We start from the raw sequence: 22,670 nt of genomic DNA, 5'->3' as shown, positions 1-22,670 counted from the left end.
AACAGAATTATAAAGTACGTACACAACATATAATTGTTTTATCCAGGTTTTTATCATAAAAAGTGGTAAATTTAGAAAATGTTAATATTGTCGCCTATGGCAGAATTAATAGTAACGTTTTCCCTTAAACACGGTATGTATAATGTCTAAAGCTTAACTACAAAAACAAAAGTTTCAGTCTTTCACTTTTTAAATAAGTTTGTATCCTTATTGTTCAATACCCGTCAGAACAGCTTTGCTCCAAAAGCACTAAATAGAGATTGCGTTTGAAACTTGTAAATGATCCACTGTGTTGCATGACATGATAACACTTCCAATTCAAGCTGTGTATGAAACAGATATCTGTATAAATATCGACTTCATTAGAAACAGAAAAATAATTTCAAACGTTTTGAAATATCCTAACCCACGTTAATAGTAAAGTTGTGTGCGCACGTCAAAATGCAGCAGGTTGTTTTCATTATTGCGGTCTGTGTTTGCTTTGTGTCAGCATGTCAAATAACAATATCAGGAGGAAAGTTTAATTCAGATGTCTGTAAGGGGTATGGTAGGCTGGAGTCTAAAGTTGATATCCTCACAGATAAGCTTGATCGTAGTCTCCATCTGCTGAAGAAAATTAACGAACAAGTAAAAGGTAAATCATACCTGTAACTTTAATCTTTTAAATTTAATAAGTTGTTTAATATCGAAAATGTATTCTGACAGATATGTGTTTCATAACCATGTACGTTATCGTACATGTTCGTAAACGTTTACACCAATTACTTTCCTTCATTTTGTGAGTAAAAAATATCATTTTCGTTTTATTTTGAAATAACAAGGAATCGGTCATATGATATTTTTGTAGTTCTTTACCTGGACAGAATATTAATATCCAAAATTACCCAGCATTTAAATAACCATCCATATTATCAAAAATATCAAACGACCGTTTTCTTATTTTTTCAATGAATTATCGTTTTAGCATTTTCATTGTTTGATAGACAGTTTCTATTTTATCGAGAAAAATTGAATTTTGGTTTTGAACAAATGATTATTTCTCAAGATTTCCTTTTGAACACCCTTTCAATTAAGATTATGCTTATTGCGTCTAAAGATAGGATTGACATTGAATTCTTTCCGTTTTCTAACTAGTTTTTTACTGCTATAAATTTATTGGTTTTGTCCATTTCGGCTATTCTATATTAGCCAGCTAAATTCATTTGCATAATGATTTCCAGATATTTTGTTATGATCTCATAAAACAAATTCTTTTACTACTTGACAAACTAGGTTTTTGGGGTGATATTCCACAAGGTACCTGGCATGAAAAAAATATTTTTACGGTACTATTTTTTTAGGGCAATGCTATTTTTCCCGGGTTTCAATCAATAAAGATTAAATTCCAGTAGGTATAATCCAATTTATTTAACATTTTGGTATTTACTGTTAGCTCTTTCAGAAAATATATCACATTGTTTTCCGTAATTTCTTCTCCAGAGTACCAAGTTGTAAACTTCTATGTTATTTTTTCTCTGGTGGCAAGTAAAACATATGTTCTTATTTGCATATCTTTCTGTATTAACAAGTAACTTAAAAAATATCGAACTCAGAGCAATATCAAATCGGAAAGTCTGTTTGAAATATCAGAGGCTCAAACACATCAAACGAATGGAAGTCAGCTTCTGTCTTTATACAGTAATTCCCTTGTGTGTAGAATGGTGTATTCAATCTTGTTTTAAAGCAAGCTAAACCTCACACGTGTATGACAATCGCCTTAAAATGTGCCTTGCACATAAACTACTACTGACCTACCACGAGTTCCTTTAACATTTTGATTCCTTATTTCCGCTGTTAATATGCATCTAAGTAATTATGTTTATATGCACAAATGGTACATATTTTGGAATTGTTTCGAAAAAAGTTTTCTATTCTCTATATAAAAAAACAGTAAAAATAAATATGTTACCATTCTTTTTGTCTCTTCATTTCGTGAGAACTTATTGTCTATTTCAGAAATTTATTTCGTCTTGGAAAACAATATCTTATGGAATTTTGGATCCTCAATGCTCTTCAACTTTTTACTTGTTTGGCTTTATAAATATTTAGATTTTAGCGTCACTGATGAGTCTTATATAGACGAAACGCGCGTCTTGCGTACTAAATTATAATCCTGGTACCTTTGATAACTATTTACACCACTGGGTCGATGCCACTGCTGGTGGACGTTTCGTCCCCGAGATTATCACCAGCCCAGTAGTCAACACTTCGGTGTTGACATGAATATCAATAATGTGGTCATTTTTATAAATTTCCTGTTTACTAAACTTTGAATTTTTCGAAAAACTAAGGATTTTCTTATTCCAGGCATAGATTACCGTAGCCGTATTTGGAACAATTTTTTGGAATTTTGGATCCTCAATGCTCTTCAACTTTTTACTTGTTTGGCTTTATAAATATTTTGATTTGAGCGTCACTGATGAGTCTTATATAGACGAAACGCGCGTCTGGCGTACTAAATTATAATCCTGGTACCTTTGATAACTAATTATGTTTGAAACAAAAACTTAATAGTATGATATATTTTTTTTTCAAACTGTGAGCCTTGAACTCTACTGAAGAGATACTCCTCTAGAAATACACATTTAGTTTAGCATTATTGCCACTGTTTATGCCATTCCAGAAAGCATGAACACCGCACGTTGGGCTTGTATCATATTTTCCCTATGGTTTATATGATCCGTTCATCCTATATTATTGGCTCTTCAAATTTAAGAGTCTTTTTCTAAAAATGAGGGTACTTTTATATGGCCTGTCAATTACCGTTTCGATCCCTAACATCACTGAAGAGACATTTATTGTCGAAATCCGGATCTGGTGTACTAAACATCAATTGACATCGTATGTTTGTGGCACAACATCATGGCCACAAGTTAATTTTTATTTCTGTTTAGTATTAAATTTATATTAAGATCCATTTTGTTACATCTTGTGGTCAATTTTATTTGGCAATCGCCAATGGCAGTCAGCAGGGTTAAAGAACATCAGTTGTTCGACCTGTTAGTCAAATGCGTTTTGTTTAAATATACTTTTTCACTTTTTTGGTCTTTTGTCAAATGTTGTTTGTGGTGTTTTTAGACCCTACTACAACGAAATTTGTTTAACATGCACACGTATAAAAGTTTTTATTCAACGCAATCATAGGTTTGAACGTAGTTTTAAATTTAGACTCGTTTATATATATATATCTGTATACTAAAATATCTAGACGTTTTAAATATATTTATATGTATGAAACTAATAAGTCAAAAATGATTTGTATGAGGGTGCTGTATCGTTACGATACATTAACATAATAAATAGATATATTCCAACTCGCAAAAGTGTACAAAACAACTTATTAAAGATAGGAAACATCAATTGTTATTATTTATAAATATTTCGAATAAGAGATATTCTTCATCAGAATGATTATGATGTAAAATTCATTATATCAATCTTTACTGAATTAACTACATCAATATTGAAATTCATATAACAAAAACCAAAATCAAAAACGCTTGTAAATTTTAAGATTTCAAAAATGACGTACGTTAGTTTCTACAACAGAGACTGCATAGATAAGCTTCTAGCAAAAATGAGTATGTGCGATATGAGTTCAACAGATGTATCATGATTTTTTTAAAAGAGGGACGAAAGATACCAAAGGGACAGTCAAACTCATAAATCTAAAACAAACTGACAACGCCATGGCTAAAAATGAAAAAGACAAACAGACAAACAATAGTATACACATGACACAACGTAGATAATTAAAGAATCAACAACACGAACCCCACCAAAAACTAGGGGTGATCTCAGGTGCACCGGAAGGGTAAGCAGATCCTGCTCCACATGTGGCACCCGTCGTGTTGCTTATGTGATATCAAATCGGGTAAACAGTCTAATTCGATAGGTCACATTCATGAAAGGGAAGGGGATTGTAGTTACGACGTAAGGAACATATCCGATATCATTTGTGAAACGGTTATTCCATAACGGTCAACCAAGTTAAACGAGATAAAGAAATTGAAACTGCCTGCGCACTTATACAATTCAAATAAATAGAGTTAAAAAAATAGCAGCGGAGACAGCATACTCATATGAAACATAATCAAAATGAAAGGATTGTGCGAATTTAAACTACTCCCTTACATTGATCCCATTTGTTGTAAAAATCCTTATATAACATCTACACACGCTTAAACACATGTCTTATGGTTTTTCTTTCTTACATGACTTGGTAACAACACGACTGTTTGGTTTTTATGTTGTGTCGTGCACTTTTATTTGTCTTTTTAATTTTTAGCCATGGCATCGATCTATGAGTTTGAATGTCTCTCAGGTCTCTTTCTCACCTCTACTTGAATTTATATCTCTATAAATAGCGTTATAATGTTGGATCTACCTAACGCAACAATGTACGCTCGCATATAAGCATTATTATTTTTTATATTTTATCTTTCTTTCTTTAGATTGCAGACACAAAACAAGTTTAATACGAAATGTTGCTCTGAGGAAGGGAAGTCAACAAAGCTCGTGGTACGGTAATACGCGTTCCTGGGGAAATTATATCTGCTGTGCAACTGAATATGCAAACGACGGAAATGCAACCACAACTTCAGCGACAAACCTTGATAATATGCCATACTGGTGGGTAGACCTTGGACATGTGTATGATATAAAACGGGTTGAAATTATAAATCGATCAGACGGTTATGGTAAGTTCCGCTCAGTCATTTTATTTTCTTACTTTCAGGTAGGGAACCATGAGTTCTGAAATTACGTTCAAGCGGTTGAAAAACTCAAAGAAGATTACTTTTTCCTAATTTCAATCCAAAATGTATCTACAATGTCATTTGTTATCAAAGGTACCAGGATTATAATTTAGTACGCCAGACGCGCCTTTCGTCTACATAAGACTCATCAGTGACACTCAGAACAAAATAGTTATAAAGCCAAACAAGAACAAAGTTGAAGTAAATTGAAGACCCAAAGTTTCCAAAAAGCTAAAGTAATCTATTCCTGGGACAAGAAAATCCTTAGTTTTTCGACAAATTTAAAGTTTTATAACAGAAAAATTATAAAAATGAACATACGATTGATATTTATAAGATATACAAAAAAAGAATATATTATAGATGTAATTATACGATCGTGAAGAATAGTAGAGTATTTATGATATATCAAATAAAAATAAGTAAAGCTATGAGGTCACAAAAGTTGTAAATATTTAAAGCAGATAAAATGGAAGATCTGTAACCAATAACGAATTCACCGATCATAAAAAACATCGTGATTTAATGAGTACAACCACAAAGAGATTACATTTTTTCAATGCTCTCTTTCTCATGCTGTTATACGATAAGGATTTTCCGTTTTGAATTTTCTATTTTTTTATTTTCCTTTTTTATTCAAATCATTGGAATAAAGAAAGAACATATCAGAACGTCTAATATCATTTCATTTCATCACCGCCGATTTTACGATACCCATTTGTCAAAATGAATGCATTTTAATAAGTCAGGCTTCCGACTTCTATACGGAAAATTACCTTTCAATGAGACGCTTTTGTTGCCTAGCCACCTCAGAAAATACTTCTCAAAACCACTCCTGAAAATTATACATCAGTTTAAAACTTCCTTTCATAAAACTTGTAAAAAAAAATTTGCAAAGGGATTTAAAATTCAACAACAGCACAAATATATACACTTTTTAAAATGAGATCCAATGAATGTCCTGTATGAACGAAGATTTGCAAATAAGAAAAAGACTTTCGAATCAATAAATATTTTATTCCATGTAATAAATTTTGTAAGAATGTGCCATATGTTAAATACAATTTAAAACATGTAGTACCTTGATAATTGTTAAGTGACCTGTAACATCAGCTTTCTCCTTTTAAGCGCCATTGTTATAGTAGAGCATGCAAATTGTCAAAAATATCATATGGACATCGGAGCTACTGTTCCAAAGCAAGGTTTGGCACAACATTTTGGAGTTTTTGGGTCTTCTATGCGCTTCAACTTTGTATTTGTTTGGTTTATAACGATTTCGATATGAGCGTCACTAATGAGTCTTATGTAGACGAAACGCGCGTCTGGCGTACTAAATTATAATCCTGGTACCTTTGATAACTTATTATCCTTAAGATTTAGCAACAAGCCATGGGGGGTTGGTGCTGAAATCAAACACAAAACCTTTAGATAATTCAGATATTTTCTCAGAAGTCGGATTTGAAGCCTTTTTTTTCCTTTCGACAGAAAAACATAACATTGTTGATTTAAAAGATAAACACGAACTGTTTTTTTGTTAAATTATTTATTAGTTTTTTTATATCAATGTTCTGCAAATTTGTACATTTTATATTAACGAATAACTCATATTTATTAAATGTTCATGAATGTAGAGAATAACGTTATTTATCAAATTAAAAAGAAAATGCACTATTGACTTATTCGTGAAAATAGGTATACATAATCTTCATACGTATTCAAACCAAATGTCACTTTAACAAAGCGGGCTCCATGAATTCGTTTTAAGTTATATCAGTTTAAAAATATGTCGAAAACTGCATCTTTTCCCGATAAGTCACAGCTTGATGTCGCGAAAATAACGTTAGCAACGTCATTACCTCCCCTGTAACTGTATCGTATGCCCTTAATTAATTAACTGATAAAAAATCTGTATAGGCCGAATCAAAAATTTACAAGTCTAAATTTGTATTTTATTTGAACTGATAATGTTTGTACTGTTTAAACAGGTCATCGTCTCCATGACGTGGATATCACAATTGGACGAACCTTGAACGAATTGTCCTTATGTGCACACTATAAAGGTCCAGGAAAAACCGGGCAGCATCTTGTTTTTCATTGCAATCATCAAATGAGTGGCCGTTATGTCAAAGTGGCCATCAAAGGGAAGGAATACCTTCAGTTGTCAGAAGTAATGGTGTTTGCTCCTGAAACATCAGGATAATTTATATGGATTAAACTCTACATTACTGATTATTTTTTTATTTATATCTTATTCATCATAAATGACAAGAAATGAAAATCAACTAAACATATCAATCATTTGCAATAATATTGGAGTCAACAAATCTCGTAAAACAAGAAAAAGATATATAGGTACCTCTAATTGTCAGAACTTACGGTGTTTGCTCCTAAAATATCAGAATAATTTATATGAATTAAACTCTAAATTACTGATCATTCTTTTATAAATATTTTATTCAACATCAAAGAGAAGTATTGAAACTGAACATATCAAGCATAAACAAAAATATTGGAATCGTCAAAAAACATCAACTAGCAGTATAGGTACAAAATCTAATATAGAAACAAAAACGTCCAAATAAACTCTAACTGAATCACCAAAATTCTAGCAAACCAACGACACATAGAACCAAATACGTAAATGGTTCAACTAACACCTACTTACCTGTATATAAACTCATCATAGATACCGGGACTAAATTTTGTATATACGCCAGACGTGCGTTTCGTCTACAAAAGACTCATCAGCGACGCTCGAATCCAAAAAAAAAAAAAAAAAAAAAAAACCAAATAAAGTACGAAGTATGTCATTGGCATGTAGGGTAGCAACAAGTGTTCTCCATTTCTGCTGTCTTTGGTTATCTATTCCATATGTTTTATTCATATTCTTTAATTCTGCTTCTACAGTACGTCTCCATGTGTATTTTGGTCTTCCTCGCCTTACGTCTTCCTTCTTGAGTCTAATGTAATGCAGCGTAGGTATTGAATTTCTATCACATGTTCTATGCATTTCCAACGCCTTCTCATTAAAGTTGTACCCATAATATCTTGATGACACTATCTTAGAGGGTCTTCATTTAATATTGTGTTTGGTCAGAAAATACGCAGTGTTCTTCTTACGCTTTTGGTATGAAAAACTGACAGTTTGTTAAGACCGACTTCTATCATCTTCTAGCGTTCTGATCCGTGTAAAGAGGTAATGATACACAACTCTGGTACAGTTTTTTTTGGTCCGTTTACTGTACTGTGATGATTTCCATACATTGTTAAGTGATCTAAATATATTTAATCTGTTCATGATGTCATTTCCAGCACCTCCATTGTTTTCCATTGTTCTTCGTATGTATGTAACTTATACTAATCTGGGAAAACAAATCTATGACTATATCCCTATTTTATAGTCAATATGTTAAAGGTCAAGATCAGTGCTAACATTAAAAAATTCCTCGGGTAAAACGTTTTGTGGAATGCAACTTGTGTCTCCCTTGCCTGTTTCTCAACAATTTTATACAGATAAAAGAAAGGAGAAGATGACTTTTTATTTTGAGATTAATAGTTATTTTGATATAATAATTGGGCAAACAATTGTTGCTATATGGTAACTTGAGTTCCCTTGCTTTATTGAGATGAACTTAAACTTATACAGTTGCATTCTAATAAAATCAAATCTCCGCACTCGCTTATTTTTTATGCTTAGTCTCTGCGATGGAGATTTAATTTTAATTTGAATGATAGAGGTGAAATGAACAGAATGGAAGAACTCGAGTCAATATGTCTAAGGACAAGTAGTTATCAAAGGAACCAGGATTATAATTTAATACGCCAGACGCGCGTTTCGTCTACATAAGACTCATCAGTGACGCTCAGATCAAAACAGTTTAAAAGCCAAACAAATACAAAGTTGAAGAGCATCGAGGACCCAAAATTCCAAAAAGTTGTGCCAAATACGGCTAAGATAATCTACTCCTTCGAATGATTCAAAGTTTCAAGGTAACTTCTATTTAAAGTACACAGAGTTTGAATTGAGAAAAAAAGGGTTTTGGATGGGTGGTTCTGTTTCCTTTGTTTGATTGGAATGAAACTTTATAGTTGGACGATTGGGAAGGATTAGAGAAGAAGGTTTTGGTTATAAGTTTAACAGATTTAAAAGGTCAAAATAATTGTTTCTATGAAAAAGAATGGTCTGCTTCTATGAATACACATAGTTTCAGACAAAATATGAACTTTTATAGTACAATTTTGCTTTCCTTTTTAATTTATAAACCCTTAAAAACAGTCTCCAATGAATGTGCAGTTCAGAGAGAATCATTTTTGTGTTTTAGCTTTGTACCCCTACGTCATTGACGACATTTAAGTGAAATTTTTTTATCTTTGAAAGGGTATTCATTCTATTTTTTTCCTTGTATTTCATAACTCAACTTAATCCCTAAAACCTCTATTTTTAATTAAAATCCGTCAAACCATGTTTTAAATATACACGTACCAAGTCATTAAATTTTCAGTTGTTGACTAAGTGGTTTGTTCAATGTGGCAAACCTAAAAAAAAATACCGCTTCTACATAATTTGTAATGTATTACTTGTATTAATGTGTTGTTAAAATAGTTTACAATGTCTACTTTTCATAGTTCAAGGTTGTGTAGGGTTGCCTTTAATGGCTAACATCCACATTTGAAATTGGTGGATAGATGTCTTACTTGCAATCAAACCACATCTTACTAATATTTTTTATAAAAATATACAAAATACAAACAATAAACAATAAACGAAAAAAAAACCTCTGCTTAAAATTCACAGGTTGGTCAAACGGAACAATAGCAACGGCTTTTAAAAAAATAATTGCGCTGTTGTCAAGGAATGACATAAAGTAATGTATTGAGTCAGAATGATTTGAATCTGTATATTTTCATGGTATTATTCATTACATTTCGAATAATTTCCAAAATATTTACTTTTTGAAATGTCATGCATGGATCAATCTTGTGCATATCACAGTCCATAGAAATAATTATAGATAAACAACTGTTCTTATTGTTGCTTATAAAAATTAAAAACAACACTTTATTATATGGTTATATAAAAAAGAAGATTTGGTATGATTGCCAATGAGACAACTATCCATCCACAAAAGACCAAAATGACACAATCATTAACAAATATAGGTCACCGTACGGACTTCAACAATGAGCAAAGCCCATACCGCATAGTCAGTTATAAATGGTTCCGATAAGACAATGTTGATTAAAATAACTGACATAAAAGAAGCTACAATCAATTGATAAATCAGAAAAAAATAATTAATACATAAAATGCAGAAGCCAACCTATACAAGTACATTTAATACTTTCAAACACTTGTGCTTAACCCCCATTGCAAACATATGTGTATGCATGCAATGAGATACACAGACCTGATCACAGTTAAGAAAAATGCAGAAATTTTTTAAATTCTAATTTTTAGTTATACACGTATCATTTTCCTCGATAAAATTCATCACAATTTAGTCTCCTTAATTAATGAGATAATTAATCATCCCCTGCAAGAAATGCCAAAAATAAATGTAAAGAATTTTTAGACCGACGTCAAAAGGACAACAACCAAACATCACAGTGCAATTATCTACAGCTAAAGGTTTATATTTCAAATTACTCAATATGACAACCCCGATACGACGATCCATCCAAAGAGTGTTTCTTTTGAGATTTATAGCAAGCAATCAATTTCATAAGATCAAAGATTTGCAGCTAGGAAGATATACGTGAGCAATAATTTGCATATAATAATAATATCATATGTACAACTAAATATACGAATAGGTCCTACAAGGAATAGTATCAATATGATGCACTGTTACTTAGTGTCATATAAATCAAATGGCATCGCAATATAACAAATAAAAACTATAAAAAGTTACCTTATCTGTATTTTGCAAAACTTTTAGGAATTTTGGTCCTCAATGCTCTTCAACTTCGTACTTTATTTGGCCTTTTGAACTTTTTTGGGGTTCGAGCGTCACTGATGAGTCTTTTGAAGACGAAACGCGCGTCTTGCGTAAAATCAAAATTTAGTCCTGGTATCTATGACGAGTTTATTTACCACCACTGGGTCGATATGCCACTGCTGATGGAGATTTATTTCCCCGAGGGTATCACAAGCCCAGTAGTCAGCACTTTTTGTGCTGACGTGAATTATCATTGCTATGGTCAAATTCATAAATTAACTGTTTACAAATTTTTTGAAATACTTAGGCTTTTCTACCTCAGGCATATATTACCTTAGCTGCATTTGGCAAAACTTTCAGGAATTTTGGTCCTCAATGCTCTTCAACTTCGTACTTTATTTGGTCTTTTAAACTTTTTTGGATTCGAGAGCACTGATGAGTAGAACTTAAGTAGACGAAATGCGCGTCTGGCGTATATACAAATTTTAGTCCTGGTATCTATGATTAGTTTATTGACCTGCGCTGATGTATCCCGGTGTATAAAAATTGATTCAATTTTAACCGTCTTCAGAGATAAATGACTGCCTTGCAAGGAGGATTCTGTGTGGCTGTATCGGATGTTTGATAGCAATCCGTATTGGTGCGATTTTGTGTTTTATACAAACTTCAACGTACTACCACATTCAATACCACGTGCGTTTACTCCATGAACATTTTTTCCCTTGTCTGCTTCCACTCATCTTCGTTAAATTACCTTTCTTGTTACACCTATTACAACGTTTCCCTTTATCTTGGTTATACCTTCCTACATGATGGTTGTTATCACACTCCTGACATACATCAGTAATTTTATTTATGTATAGCTTCAGAACTGTATCATTGTTTCTGTGGGCTACTGATTGTTTGTGTATGTTATGTGTATGTTTTCTTTGTTGATACTTTTTACATTTGGATCTTCCCATATTCCTAATATTAAGACATTTTCATGACTCAGAAAGAATTCACATGCCGAACGAACTGAGCAAGGAGACTCTTACCGTGTCATTCAATTCTCTTTTATATTTGTTTCCTTATTTTTGCCCTGTTCCACGAGATTAAAAAATAGGTTAACTACTGTCTCCTTTATTTTTGAAAGCTCTTGTGATGTCTAAGGCTTTTACTAATGTGAGTAAGAACCCTTCATTTATCAATTTCTGTCTAACTATTGCTGATTTAGTCCTCAAAACTACTAATATCGTATTCTGGCAATTCTATCTTAATCTTCATACAGAAATTTTTTGACTCAAACCTTCACACCAGAAGCACATTCTACACAAGTTTCAGTTCGTGTCTGTAGTCTTTATTGGAACTTATAACTGTAGAAAACTTTGGTTTTATTTTGGATTATAATAAAAAATTGATATCTTCTTTTGATAATTGATGGGAATATCACATATAATGTATATATTTTTTTCTCTTTTCGTCCACAAATGTCAGTTTCTTTTAAATTATACCTTTTTACATAACGCATCCCTGCTACATCCCAACCGGTTATACCAAATTTGTAAACATTGTTGTGTTTAATTTTTGCTAATGTGCTTTGTCTATATGCCTTTTTATGTTTCTTTGGTACGTATATGACGTGGCTATGTACTAATACATCCCGTCATTGTGTTATTGTACTGTGGTAGGTTTTAGTATTGTTTTCATTCATTTTAGCTAATATGCTTGGTCTATATGACATTTTGTGCTACTTTGTAACATGTTTGTTTGTTTTATAGTGATAAAGACTATAACACAATGTTGACTGCTTTACCCCTATTTTCGACATTTTTACCTATTATGTTTTGTTCACACATCTTTGTCAACATAAAATGGAATTGGATGCGACTGTCATATAAGTGAGAGGTGTAGCTAGCTATAAACCAGGTGTTATCCACCATATTCTACATAAGAAAATACATGTAGCAAGTTAGGAATAATTAATGTTGATATCCATTCGTTCGATGTGTTTAATTTTTTTATTTTCCCATTCGATTTTGGACTTTGCTTTTTTCGTTTTCCTCGGATTTTAGACTTTTTGTGCTTTCACTTTTTGATATCAATGTGTTCTACAATTTTAAATATTTATATTGTTCAATTTTTCGGAGTTATTTCGTTGTCCCCTTAATGTGCTTCACAATCTGACACCATGTCATGTGAACGTCTGCCAAAGAATGGCCGAACTACTAATGATGACTTTCACACTAAAAAGAGTTATGTAAATGAATACAGTTAATATAAAAAAAAAAATATTAGACTATAAAATTATATCAACTTCTACGTAGACATTTGACATCATTTTGTTTTTAAAAAGACTTTATATCGACTTTATATCGATACATATATGAAAACAAAAGTTATTTCATACTTTCATGACATTTCTGGAATAACTTGCTGGTATCATGTTTTTGTTGTTGTAATGTATTGTACATAGTTTGTTTGATACGCTGCAAATCATCATTACTCGATCAGCAAAATTTCAATTGTAGTTTCCCTGCAATTACCTTTTCTTACATCGTCCGAAAATATTTGAAGAGATCATTTATAATCTATCATTAAAACTACTTTTTTATTGGACTATTTGGTTTCCAACTGTCAATGTCTAGTTGAAGATCAACAGTTGAGGAACACCGTTATCTGCTAGTTTGGTTCTAAGCATAGTATATGAGTTTCATTAAATTTGGATTATGGATTTGGATAGTTACGATGCGAAAACAAAAATTCGAAGAACGGACGGACGGACCGCCGAACGGACGAAACGACGGTCAAAAGTACATTTATTGTTTCCGTTATAAACGATGGAGACACACAAGTTATCTGTGTGTGTTATGCGAATTGTCGTTTTTCATTTGATCATCATGTTGACTTCAAGTATTTTTCGACTTATTGCTTAAAATTGTTATGAATTGTACCATTTGGTATCAACACCCCCTTAAACAGTAAGCCGGAGGGGGGGACTATACCATTTTAAATCATTTATGATATTGGTAATTATTCTGACTACATTGTCGTCTAAATGAAAAATAATTTGCTTAGTAATATTTATAATAATTCACATTTTCACCTTATCGTTCCACATTTTAACCTTATATCGTTCTACATTTAATGATAGTATACAAGGGTTTGTGTTTTAGAACAAATAATCACAAATCTTTAATATTTAATAGACTCGTCCAACGAAATATTTAATATTTGGTGGAAGATAACAGGTTAATATAAAGCATACAGAGAATTCCCATACAGATATAGTGAATTTGTTGTATTTAAATTTAGGACTTTAATTTTGAGATAGGAAGGATGTCTCTCAAAACTCACACAAAGGGTTTGTAATTTATTACTTTTTAATTAATTATTGACCATTAACTACACAATATCCGTCAAAATGGATTTTTTTGTTCTGCTAAACTACTTTTGCACCTTTAATCAGGTAAAGCTACAAATTAGACCACGTTTTTGTTACCGAAATGGTGCCAAAAAGTCTCGGATTAGTTTATGCCAAATTTTCAACGGCTTTATCTCAAAAACATTGAAGCACACGAACCCTTCATTTTTTAAGCTTTTTAATTTCCTTTATTAATGAACTATTAATTTATAACTCTCTTTTAAAGCGGCTTGTTATTTTCAAACAGAGTAGCAAACATCATTTAAAAATTGTATGTTATAATGAATGCTAGTTATTGTCATTAGAGTCTGTGGTATGTCAAATCGTCTGCGTCATATATATATATGCCTTACCGATTTCGTATATATCTCGTTTATCTTGGGCTATAATCAAGTCTTTACCAATAAGAACATATTTTGTCTGCTAAGTAAACGATTTATACACACCTCGTGTAACTATAGTACAACTTGCATTAATGATTTTTCAAAGTCTATTTGTATAACATATTCTTGAAACCTAGTTTTTCAATATGAGATAAAATTTAAAATCAGGGGCTTTCTATACTAAATATAGTCAGTATAGAAAGTCACTGATTCAAATATACTGTTGCCACTGGGCGTTATTGATTATATGCAACAAACAATCAATCACATTAAAGTCAATGACAATATTCGTGAAAATGTATTAATATATGTTTATGTGTCTGCCAAGTGTATTTAAACAGAGTCATGTCAATTATTGTTGTTTTAAATTAAGGACTTGGTGTTGGTGACAGCTATAGAAACACTTTGCATCCGTTGTCATCTTATATGACCGTGTAGGCTCTAAATTAGTATTCTCTATTAGCAATTTTGATTTGTTGTTGTCTTATTGCACAAAGCTACCCATTTAACGGATATTCCAGGCGCAGATTCAGAGGGAGGGTTCCAGGGGTTGGAACCCCTCCTTTTTTTGGACGATCAATGCATTTAGATGGGGACATGTAATCATGGTAATTGGAACGCCGCCTTTGTCCTGGGTTAGGAACCTCTCTTTCAAAATGGCTGGATCCGCCCCTGTATTCTTTATTTATGAAAGGGATCAAAAGATATTATCAAAATGCAATCCCAGACACTGATGAAGGCATGTATGTGAAAGCATGTCTGATGCAGAGTTATAAAATCATGGTTTGGCAAAGTTCTGCCACCTCCTGACTTTAAGTGGAATATAAATATATTTACTATATGTCTTTGTAAACCTTGTTAATTTTTATTCATTTGATTATTTAACATCTTACATATATATATATTACTTACAAATTTCACATTTTGCATATATGTTTTTTTTTTATCTTGGTATAGGTTCAGCATTACCACCTTTGGAAAATGGAAAACTTCGTCTATACAGTATGAGATTCTGTCCCTTTGCACAAAGGACACGATTAGTACTGGCTCATAAAAACATACAGTAGGTTTACGGGAATAAGTATTACAACTAGCTTAAACAGGTACCCATCCACACACATTTAGCACAAAAAATGATATGTTTTTAACTTGTATACATGTAAATTATTGCCTTTGATAAATGTTTACATAAGAGTTCTAATTCTTAAAGAATAGCACAAAATAGCATATACACATCTGTAAAAAGAAGCTGGTGGCTAGGGTGTACAAAAAATAAAAGTCTATGGACAGCAACCTAAGAACCCACTCTGACCAGTAATATCAAAATCCTGAGAATATCAGTGTGAAGTAACCTCTACATTGTTAAACCAAGGATTTGTATAGTTTACAAATCCTTGGTTAAATATACCGATTCCCTGGGGGCGACTGGGAAGCTGAAAATCTTCATAAATTACAACAAAGTTGGACAATAAACAGAAACTGACAACAACCAATAAACCAATTAGGACTTTAGTTTATGAACAGCTTATTTGAAAAAAATATTTAAAAAAATAGGTCACCTATGAGTTAAAAAAAAGAGATTTCCATTTCCATCTGGGGCTAAAATGAATCAATGTTTTTGGTTAATTGTTGTACCGTATCTTAAAGTAATAACTTATAGTGTAACAAATAAAATTTGTAATCTTAAAACAAATGTTTAATTTTTTGCTGATTTTTTTGTACCCACGAGCGCCCTTATGACTCATAATATATATATATATATTTGAGTGTATCTTGGCATTTTTGGGGAATACATACCATGGTTTAAAACAGTGTTGTTTGATACTAACAGACAACTGAAGGAAAACTTGTCATTGATGTTGTGTCATTTTGTTTATTTTTATTTCAGATTTGAAACAATAAATGTTGATTTGAAGGAAAAACCCGACTGGTTCCTTCAAAGGAACCCTCTTGGTCTTGTTCCAGTGCTAGAGCAGGATGATAAAATTGTATACGAGTCTGTTGTGTGTAATGAATATCTAGATGACATTTATACACAAGAAAAACTTACACCATCTGATCCTTACAGGAGAGCAAGAGACAAAATGTTATTAGAGTATAATGGCAAGGTATTGGTCTTACTTATAAATATAGCCTATTATTCTCTTCATAACATATATCTAGTTCATTATTCAGTTGAAATAGAAATGTTATTAGATTATAATGGCAAGTTATTGCTCTTACTTATATGTATATAATTGATTGGTTAAATATTTCTCAGTGTGTTTGAATTTGTTTGTTAGCTTTTTGGTCATGAATGTGTGTCTCTAATATTTAATTAACTGTGCATTTGTATTCAGATATCGCAGATAAAATTTATTCGTTCATTGTGTAATCATACGTTTTTTGATTGAGTTAAGTCTGCCAATTGATATTTTATCGTATGTTTTTCTATGTTGTGATGTTATGCTATTGTTTCAGAAAAAGGGAGAAGGTTTGGATCCATTAAAACGTTTAATCCCGCTGCAAATGTTTGCATTGTCCTAAGTCAGGAATCTGATGTACAGTAGATGTCGTTTGTTTATGTAATATATACGTGTTTCTCGTTTCTCGTTTTGTTTATATAGATTAGACCGTTGGTTTTCCCGTTTGTATGGTTTTACACTAGTAATTTTGGGGCCCTTTATAGCTTGTTGTTCGGTGTGAGCCACGGCTCCGTGTTGAAGGCCGTACTTTAACCTATAATGGTTTACTTTTTAAATAGTTATTTGGATGGAGAGTTGTCTCATTGGCACTCACACCATATCTTCCTATATCTATAGCTTATTATTCTCTTAATTACATGTATAAATCTAGTTTATTATTCAGTTGAAATAGTAAATGTATGCATATTCATCTTATTTTCTCAAATAGTTTGCCTTTATTCAGAATATAAATAAATTTTGTGTATTTACTGTCTTCTGATTGGTTAAAATTATACGTTTTATTTTCAATGTTGTCAATTTTAATGGCGACATGCCCACTTTGACGTTGTGTATTCATACGCCAACATGTGTGCACGTTGTTATTGTCAAGATAAATAATATAAAAAGTTCTTTGAGCCTTATTTTTGATAGAAATTTATTTATAATGAATGGCAATAATTTATTTTGATTTTATTGAACCATAAAACTATTTTTTGACTCTTCACATTTTACATAATCCGCTTCGCGGATTATTCAATGTGAAGAGTCAAAAATTAGTTTTATGGTTCAATAAATTCAAAATAAATAAAAGCCATTCATTAAATGGAAAAACATATGTGGGGTATACAACAATCAAATAGTAGTTAACCAAGAACACAAAAATAAGAGAAAACTTGCATATTCAAGTATAAAGATATAAGAAAATTTAGTATGAGTGCCTATGAGACAAGTCTCCATCCAAGTCACAATTAGTAAAAAGTAAAGCATTATAGGTCAAAGTACGGTTTTCAACACAGAGCATTGGCTCACACCGAACAGCAAGCTATAAAGGGTCCCTAAATTACTAGTGTAAAACCATTCAAACAGGAAAATCAAGGATCTAAACTATTTAAAAAAAAATAGTTTGTTTCTAATTCCATAAAAATCAAAACTTCATTTCATTTCATTGGATGTAAATTAATCAACCAAAACATTGTTACCTGTAGGCTACAGCTCTCTACAACTAAGTTTACTTTAGACCCTATGTTTTTATTTAAAAACTCCCATGTATTTATCCTTTTTTAGAAACCCAAACATTTAAGGTATGAAAGTTATTGATCCAGATATATATAATTCAATAACACATAGAGATGTCTATGTTTCCTTGTTTGTATGCTGCTTTTGATTTACTTCATTCATGTAATATAAAAAAAAAACATAGACCATAAAAATTAATATTAGAGAATAATGGGCCCAAAAAAAAAAGAGAATACAAAAAAATTACCTAATAAAGTCCCCTTCCAGACCCTCATAACAACTTTCATTTTGTAAAATGAACTTTGCAATTTTCTTTAATGAGATAACAATCAGTCATTACAAGAAAACTAAAAATAGAAATCTAGACTCACAATAAGGTTATCAGTGATGGGCAAACGTCCAAATGTCATGATTATGAAAGTAACACTTTATAAATTAGAAATCTTTCTGGATTTTTCTTCACCAAGAACACTTGTACCCAATGATTTAAAAGCGAGTGATATAAAAATACATGATATGTTAGGAGCTACATGTATATTACCACAAGAATATCCAAATTCATTGAGGATCAACTTTGCCTGAGGGAGTTGGAACCTTAGATTCTTACTTATTTCTATATTTATCAACCGGGTGCTTTAAAATTTTCAAGATTTATATGGTATCATTTAGACCTTTGGTTTTCCCGTTTGAATGGTTTCACACTAGTAATTTTGGGACCCTTCATAACTTGTTGTTTGGTGTGAGCCAAGGCTCCGTGATGAAGGCCGTACATTGCCCTATAATGGTTTACTTTTATAAATTGTTATTTGGATGGAGAGTTGTCTTATTGGCACTCACACAACATCTTCCTATATCTATATTCTGATTGCATTCAGTAGATATCTCTTAAATCTAAATACAGATAAAACACCAACTAAGTTAAACAAGGTAGTATTATAATAAATGCATCAGTTTTGATAATCAATATTTTTTATTTTTAATATTTTCCAGCTTGTGACGAATTTCTACAAATTTTTAAGATCACAGGGAAAAGAAGAGGAAGTAAAAACAGAATTAAACAAAAATCTGGAAATCTTTGAAAAAGCTATTGAAAAAAGAGGAGCATATTTTGGAGGTATTTTAATTTCTCGTACAAGACAAAATAAATTGTTAATAATAAAACAAAAGCTGTCATGAAATAGAAGATGATATAAGTTCCAGAAATTATTATTTCCACTTGAATATTACGTATATGTTCCCAAGGGAATAATTTGTTTAGAATAACTGTTCAAACTAACATATTTGTTTAATGCGACCAAGACTCTGTTCTGCAAAACAGATACATGTGTAGTACCAATGCTCTGGAAATAGCTAGTTTATGACTTTTATGTAAAATGTTTGGTTACTTCAGGGTTGATGGACTTCAATGTGGAACTATTTACAGTCAATGTTCTATATAGAAGTCTAAGGGCACTGGCTGTAGTTGGTAAACAGATATAAATAAAAGTAAGTCAAATAAAGAAAGAATGAACTTTTTTCATTATTTTGTAACTTTTTGTTTTGTTTTAGGAGACACAGTAGCCATGTTGGATTTCTTTGTATGGCCATGGTTTGAGAGAATGAGTCCTTTAAAGACAATGAATATTGAAATGCTACCAGAAGAAACATTCCCAAATTTAAATCAGTGGGTTGCCAGGATGAGAAATTTACCAGCAGTAAAAGCCACACTATTTGATGACCAAGCTCATCTAGTTTATATGAAATCCCATATGACTGGACAACCAAATTATGATTTCGGTCTTTAATGGGTTATGAATAAAGATGACTGTTGAAGAATCATTGACTTATTCAAAATATTTATTTATGTGTTTAAGACAAGTCTCGAGGGTCTCAAGTTAAATACAGGCTCAATTTACAATTCAGTATCTATAGAGAACTTTGTATGTATGTTGAAAATTATTGTTATGAAGATTAAGAAATATAATAAATGCAAATTTTTAATTCATTTTAAATTCTAAATAAAATTTTAGAGGATTGCAACACATGGTAACTTGGTTTGTGGTAATGGTAACTTGAGTTCCCTTGCTTTATTGGGATGAACTTAAACTTATACAGTTGTATTCTAATAAAATTAAAACTTGCTTATTTTTTATGCTTTGTCGTTGCGATGGAGATTTAATTTTAATTTGATTGATAGAGGTGAAATGTATAACAGCTTGGAAGAAGCCTTATAATACTCGAGTCAATAGGTCGAAGGGCAATGTCACTGCTATTTAACGTACACAAAGTTTAAATTAAGGACAAAAAGGGTTTTGGATGGGTGGTTCTGTTTCCTTTATTTAATTGGAATGAAACTTTTATAGTTGGCAGCTATTGGGATGATTAGAGAAGAAGCGTTTTGGTTATAATTGTTTCTATAAAAAAGAACGGTCTCCTTCTATGAATACACATATTTTCAGACAAAATATAAACTTTCATTGTACAATTTTACTTTATTTTTTAATTTATAAACCCTCTCCAATGAAAGTGCAGTTTAGAGAAAAAATCATTTTTGTGTTTTAGCTTTGTACCTCTTCGTCGTCTGTAACATTGGCGACATTTAAGAGGTTTGTTATCTCTGAAAGGGTATTCATTCAATTTGTTTCCTTTTATTTCATAACTCTACTAAATCCCTGAAACCTCTATTTATAGTTAAAATCCGCCACATCATGTTTTAAATATACACGTACCAAGTCATTAAATTTTCAGTTGTTGACTACGAGGTTTGTTCGATGTGGCAAACCTAAAAAAACATACCGGTTCCAAATGATTCACAACCTGTTTGGAGTATCTGTGATTTAAAGTTTGTTTATAATGTATTAATACTTGTATTGCTGTGTTGTTAATACTTTATAATGTCTACTTTTCATAGTTCAAGGTTGTGTAGAGTTGCTTATAATGACTTACATCCACATTTGAAATTGGTGGATAGATGTCTTACTGGCATTCAAACCATATTTTACTATTAATTTTTATAAAAATATACAAAATACAAACAATAAACGAAAACAAAACCCCTGCTGAAATTCACAGGTTGGTCAAACGGATTAATAGCAACGGCTTTTAACAAATATTTGGCTGTTGTCAATGAATGACATAAAATAATGTATTGAGTCAGAATGATTAGAATCTGTGTATTTTCATGGTAATATTCATTACATTTCGAATAATTTCCAAAATATTTACTTTTTGAAATGTCATGCATGGATCAATCTTGTGCATATCACAACCCATAGAAATAATTATAGATAAACAACTGTTCTTATTGTTGCTTATAAAAATTAAAAACAACACTTCATTATAAGGTTATGTTGATTAAAATAACTGACATAAAAGAAGCTACAATCAATTGATAAATCAGAAATAATTAATTAATACATAAAAATGCACAAGCAAACCTATACAAGTACATTTAATACTTTCAAACACTTGTGCTTAATGTCCGGTGCAAAATATGTGTATGCATACAATGAGATACACAGAGCTGATCACAATTTAGAAAAATGCAGAATTTTTCAAATTCTAATTTTAAAACTATGTTTTACCGTTATACACGTATCGTTTTCCTCGACAAAATCAATCTCAATTTAGTCTCCATAAATAATAAGATACTTAATCATCTCTTGAAAAGAAATGCCAAAAATTAATGTATTTTTTGGTGTAGATCAACGTCAAAAGGACAGCAACCAAACATCACAATGAAATTATCCACAGCTAAAGGTTTTTACTTCAATATACTTAACATGACGACCACATACGACGATCCATCCAATGAGCTCTTCTTGGGGGAATTTAGCAAGCAATTATTTTCATATTTGTTTATAAGTTCAAACAATAGAAGCTATCAAGAGACATTAGATCGATACAGTGCATATAATAATGATATTATAAGTACAACTTTATCGATGAATATGTTATCATACGCTTAAAAGGGATAGTGTCAATATGTTACACTGTAACTTGGTGTCATATTATAAATCAAATGTAATCGCAATAGAACGAATAAAAACTTTAAAAAGTCGACTTACGCCGAAGTATCTTGGGGTTAAATAATTGAATTCATGTGAACTGTCTTAGAGATTTGAATGAATGCCTTGCAAGGAGCATTCTATTTGACTATATCTAATGGTTTTCTTTGATGATTTGTTTTACAAATTCAAAAGACGTCATGTTTTGTCATTTTTTACAGTTTCAAATATGACGTCACTTTGCGTTAAGGTTTAAACTTATTCGGATGTGCCTACTTTTTGTGTTGCAAATGTCTGGTTATGTAATGTATTTCAGTTGTTTCCTTTAATAAGTTAATACTTCAGTTTTATCAGTACATCTTTTGTATAGTCATTTTATACAATTTAATGTTTGCAAAAGTATAAATTATTCTAAATAATGGGGATCTTCTAACAGAAAACCATTGCCGTTTTTGGCACAACTTTTTTGATCTTTTGGCTCGA

General features: G+C 31.4%; 2 protein-coding genes across 2 annotated transcripts; both read left to right on the top strand.

Moving 5' to 3' along the window:
- Positions 1-367: 367 nt before the first annotated feature.
- LOC134723174 (fucolectin-5-like) lies at positions 368-7,026 on the top strand. The gene is made up of 3 exons (XM_063586806.1): positions 368-634; positions 4,494-4,739; positions 6,782-7,026. Exons 1-3 carry the CDS (start codon positions 442-444, stop codon positions 6,994-6,996), a joined length of 654 nt encoding a protein of 217 aa, XP_063442876.1. The 5' UTR covers positions 368-441; the 3' UTR covers positions 6,997-7,026.
- A 6,861-nt stretch (positions 7,027-13,887) lies between these two features.
- On the top strand, positions 13,888-20,000 carry LOC134723173 (glutathione S-transferase omega-1-like). Its single transcript, XM_063586805.1, has 5 exons — positions 13,888-14,078; positions 15,479-15,584; positions 16,410-16,629; positions 19,192-19,315; positions 19,750-20,000. The coding sequence occupies exons 1-5, from the start codon at positions 14,054-14,056 to the stop codon at positions 19,983-19,985; spliced, it is 711 nt and encodes a 236-aa protein (XP_063442875.1). The 5' UTR covers positions 13,888-14,053; the 3' UTR covers positions 19,986-20,000.
- Positions 20,001-22,670: the final 2,670 nt, after the last annotated feature.

This window comes from Mytilus trossulus, chromosome 6 (genome assembly GCF_036588685.1).
Source record: "Mytilus trossulus isolate FHL-02 chromosome 6, PNRI_Mtr1.1.1.hap1, whole genome shotgun sequence".
NCBI classification, from domain to species: domain Eukaryota; kingdom Metazoa; phylum Mollusca; class Bivalvia; order Mytilida; family Mytilidae; genus Mytilus; species Mytilus trossulus.
This window is presented reverse-complemented; position numbering and strand designations above follow the sequence as displayed.

Coding starts and splice junctions, on each gene's coding strand:
- LOC134723174 (XM_063586806.1), top strand. CDS start 442: ATGCAGCAGGTTGTTTTCATTATTGCGGTCTGTGTTTGCTTTGTGTCA. Junction 635..4,493: donor AATTAACGAACAAGTAAAAG/GTAAATCATACC, acceptor TTCTTTCTTTAG/ATTGCAGACACAAAACAAGT. Junction 4,740..6,781: donor AAATCGATCAGACGGTTATG/GTAAGTTCCGCT, acceptor CTGTTTAAACAG/GTCATCGTCTCCATGACGTG.
- LOC134723173 (XM_063586805.1), top strand. CDS start 14,054: ATGTCTCTCAAAACTCACACAAAGG. Junction 14,079..15,478: donor TCTCAAAACTCACACAAAGG/GTTTGTAATTTA, acceptor ATCTTGGTATAG/GTTCAGCATTACCACCTTTG. Junction 19,316..19,749: donor AAGAGGAGCATATTTTGGAG/GTATTTTAATTT, acceptor GTTTTGTTTTAG/GAGACACAGTAGCCATGTTG.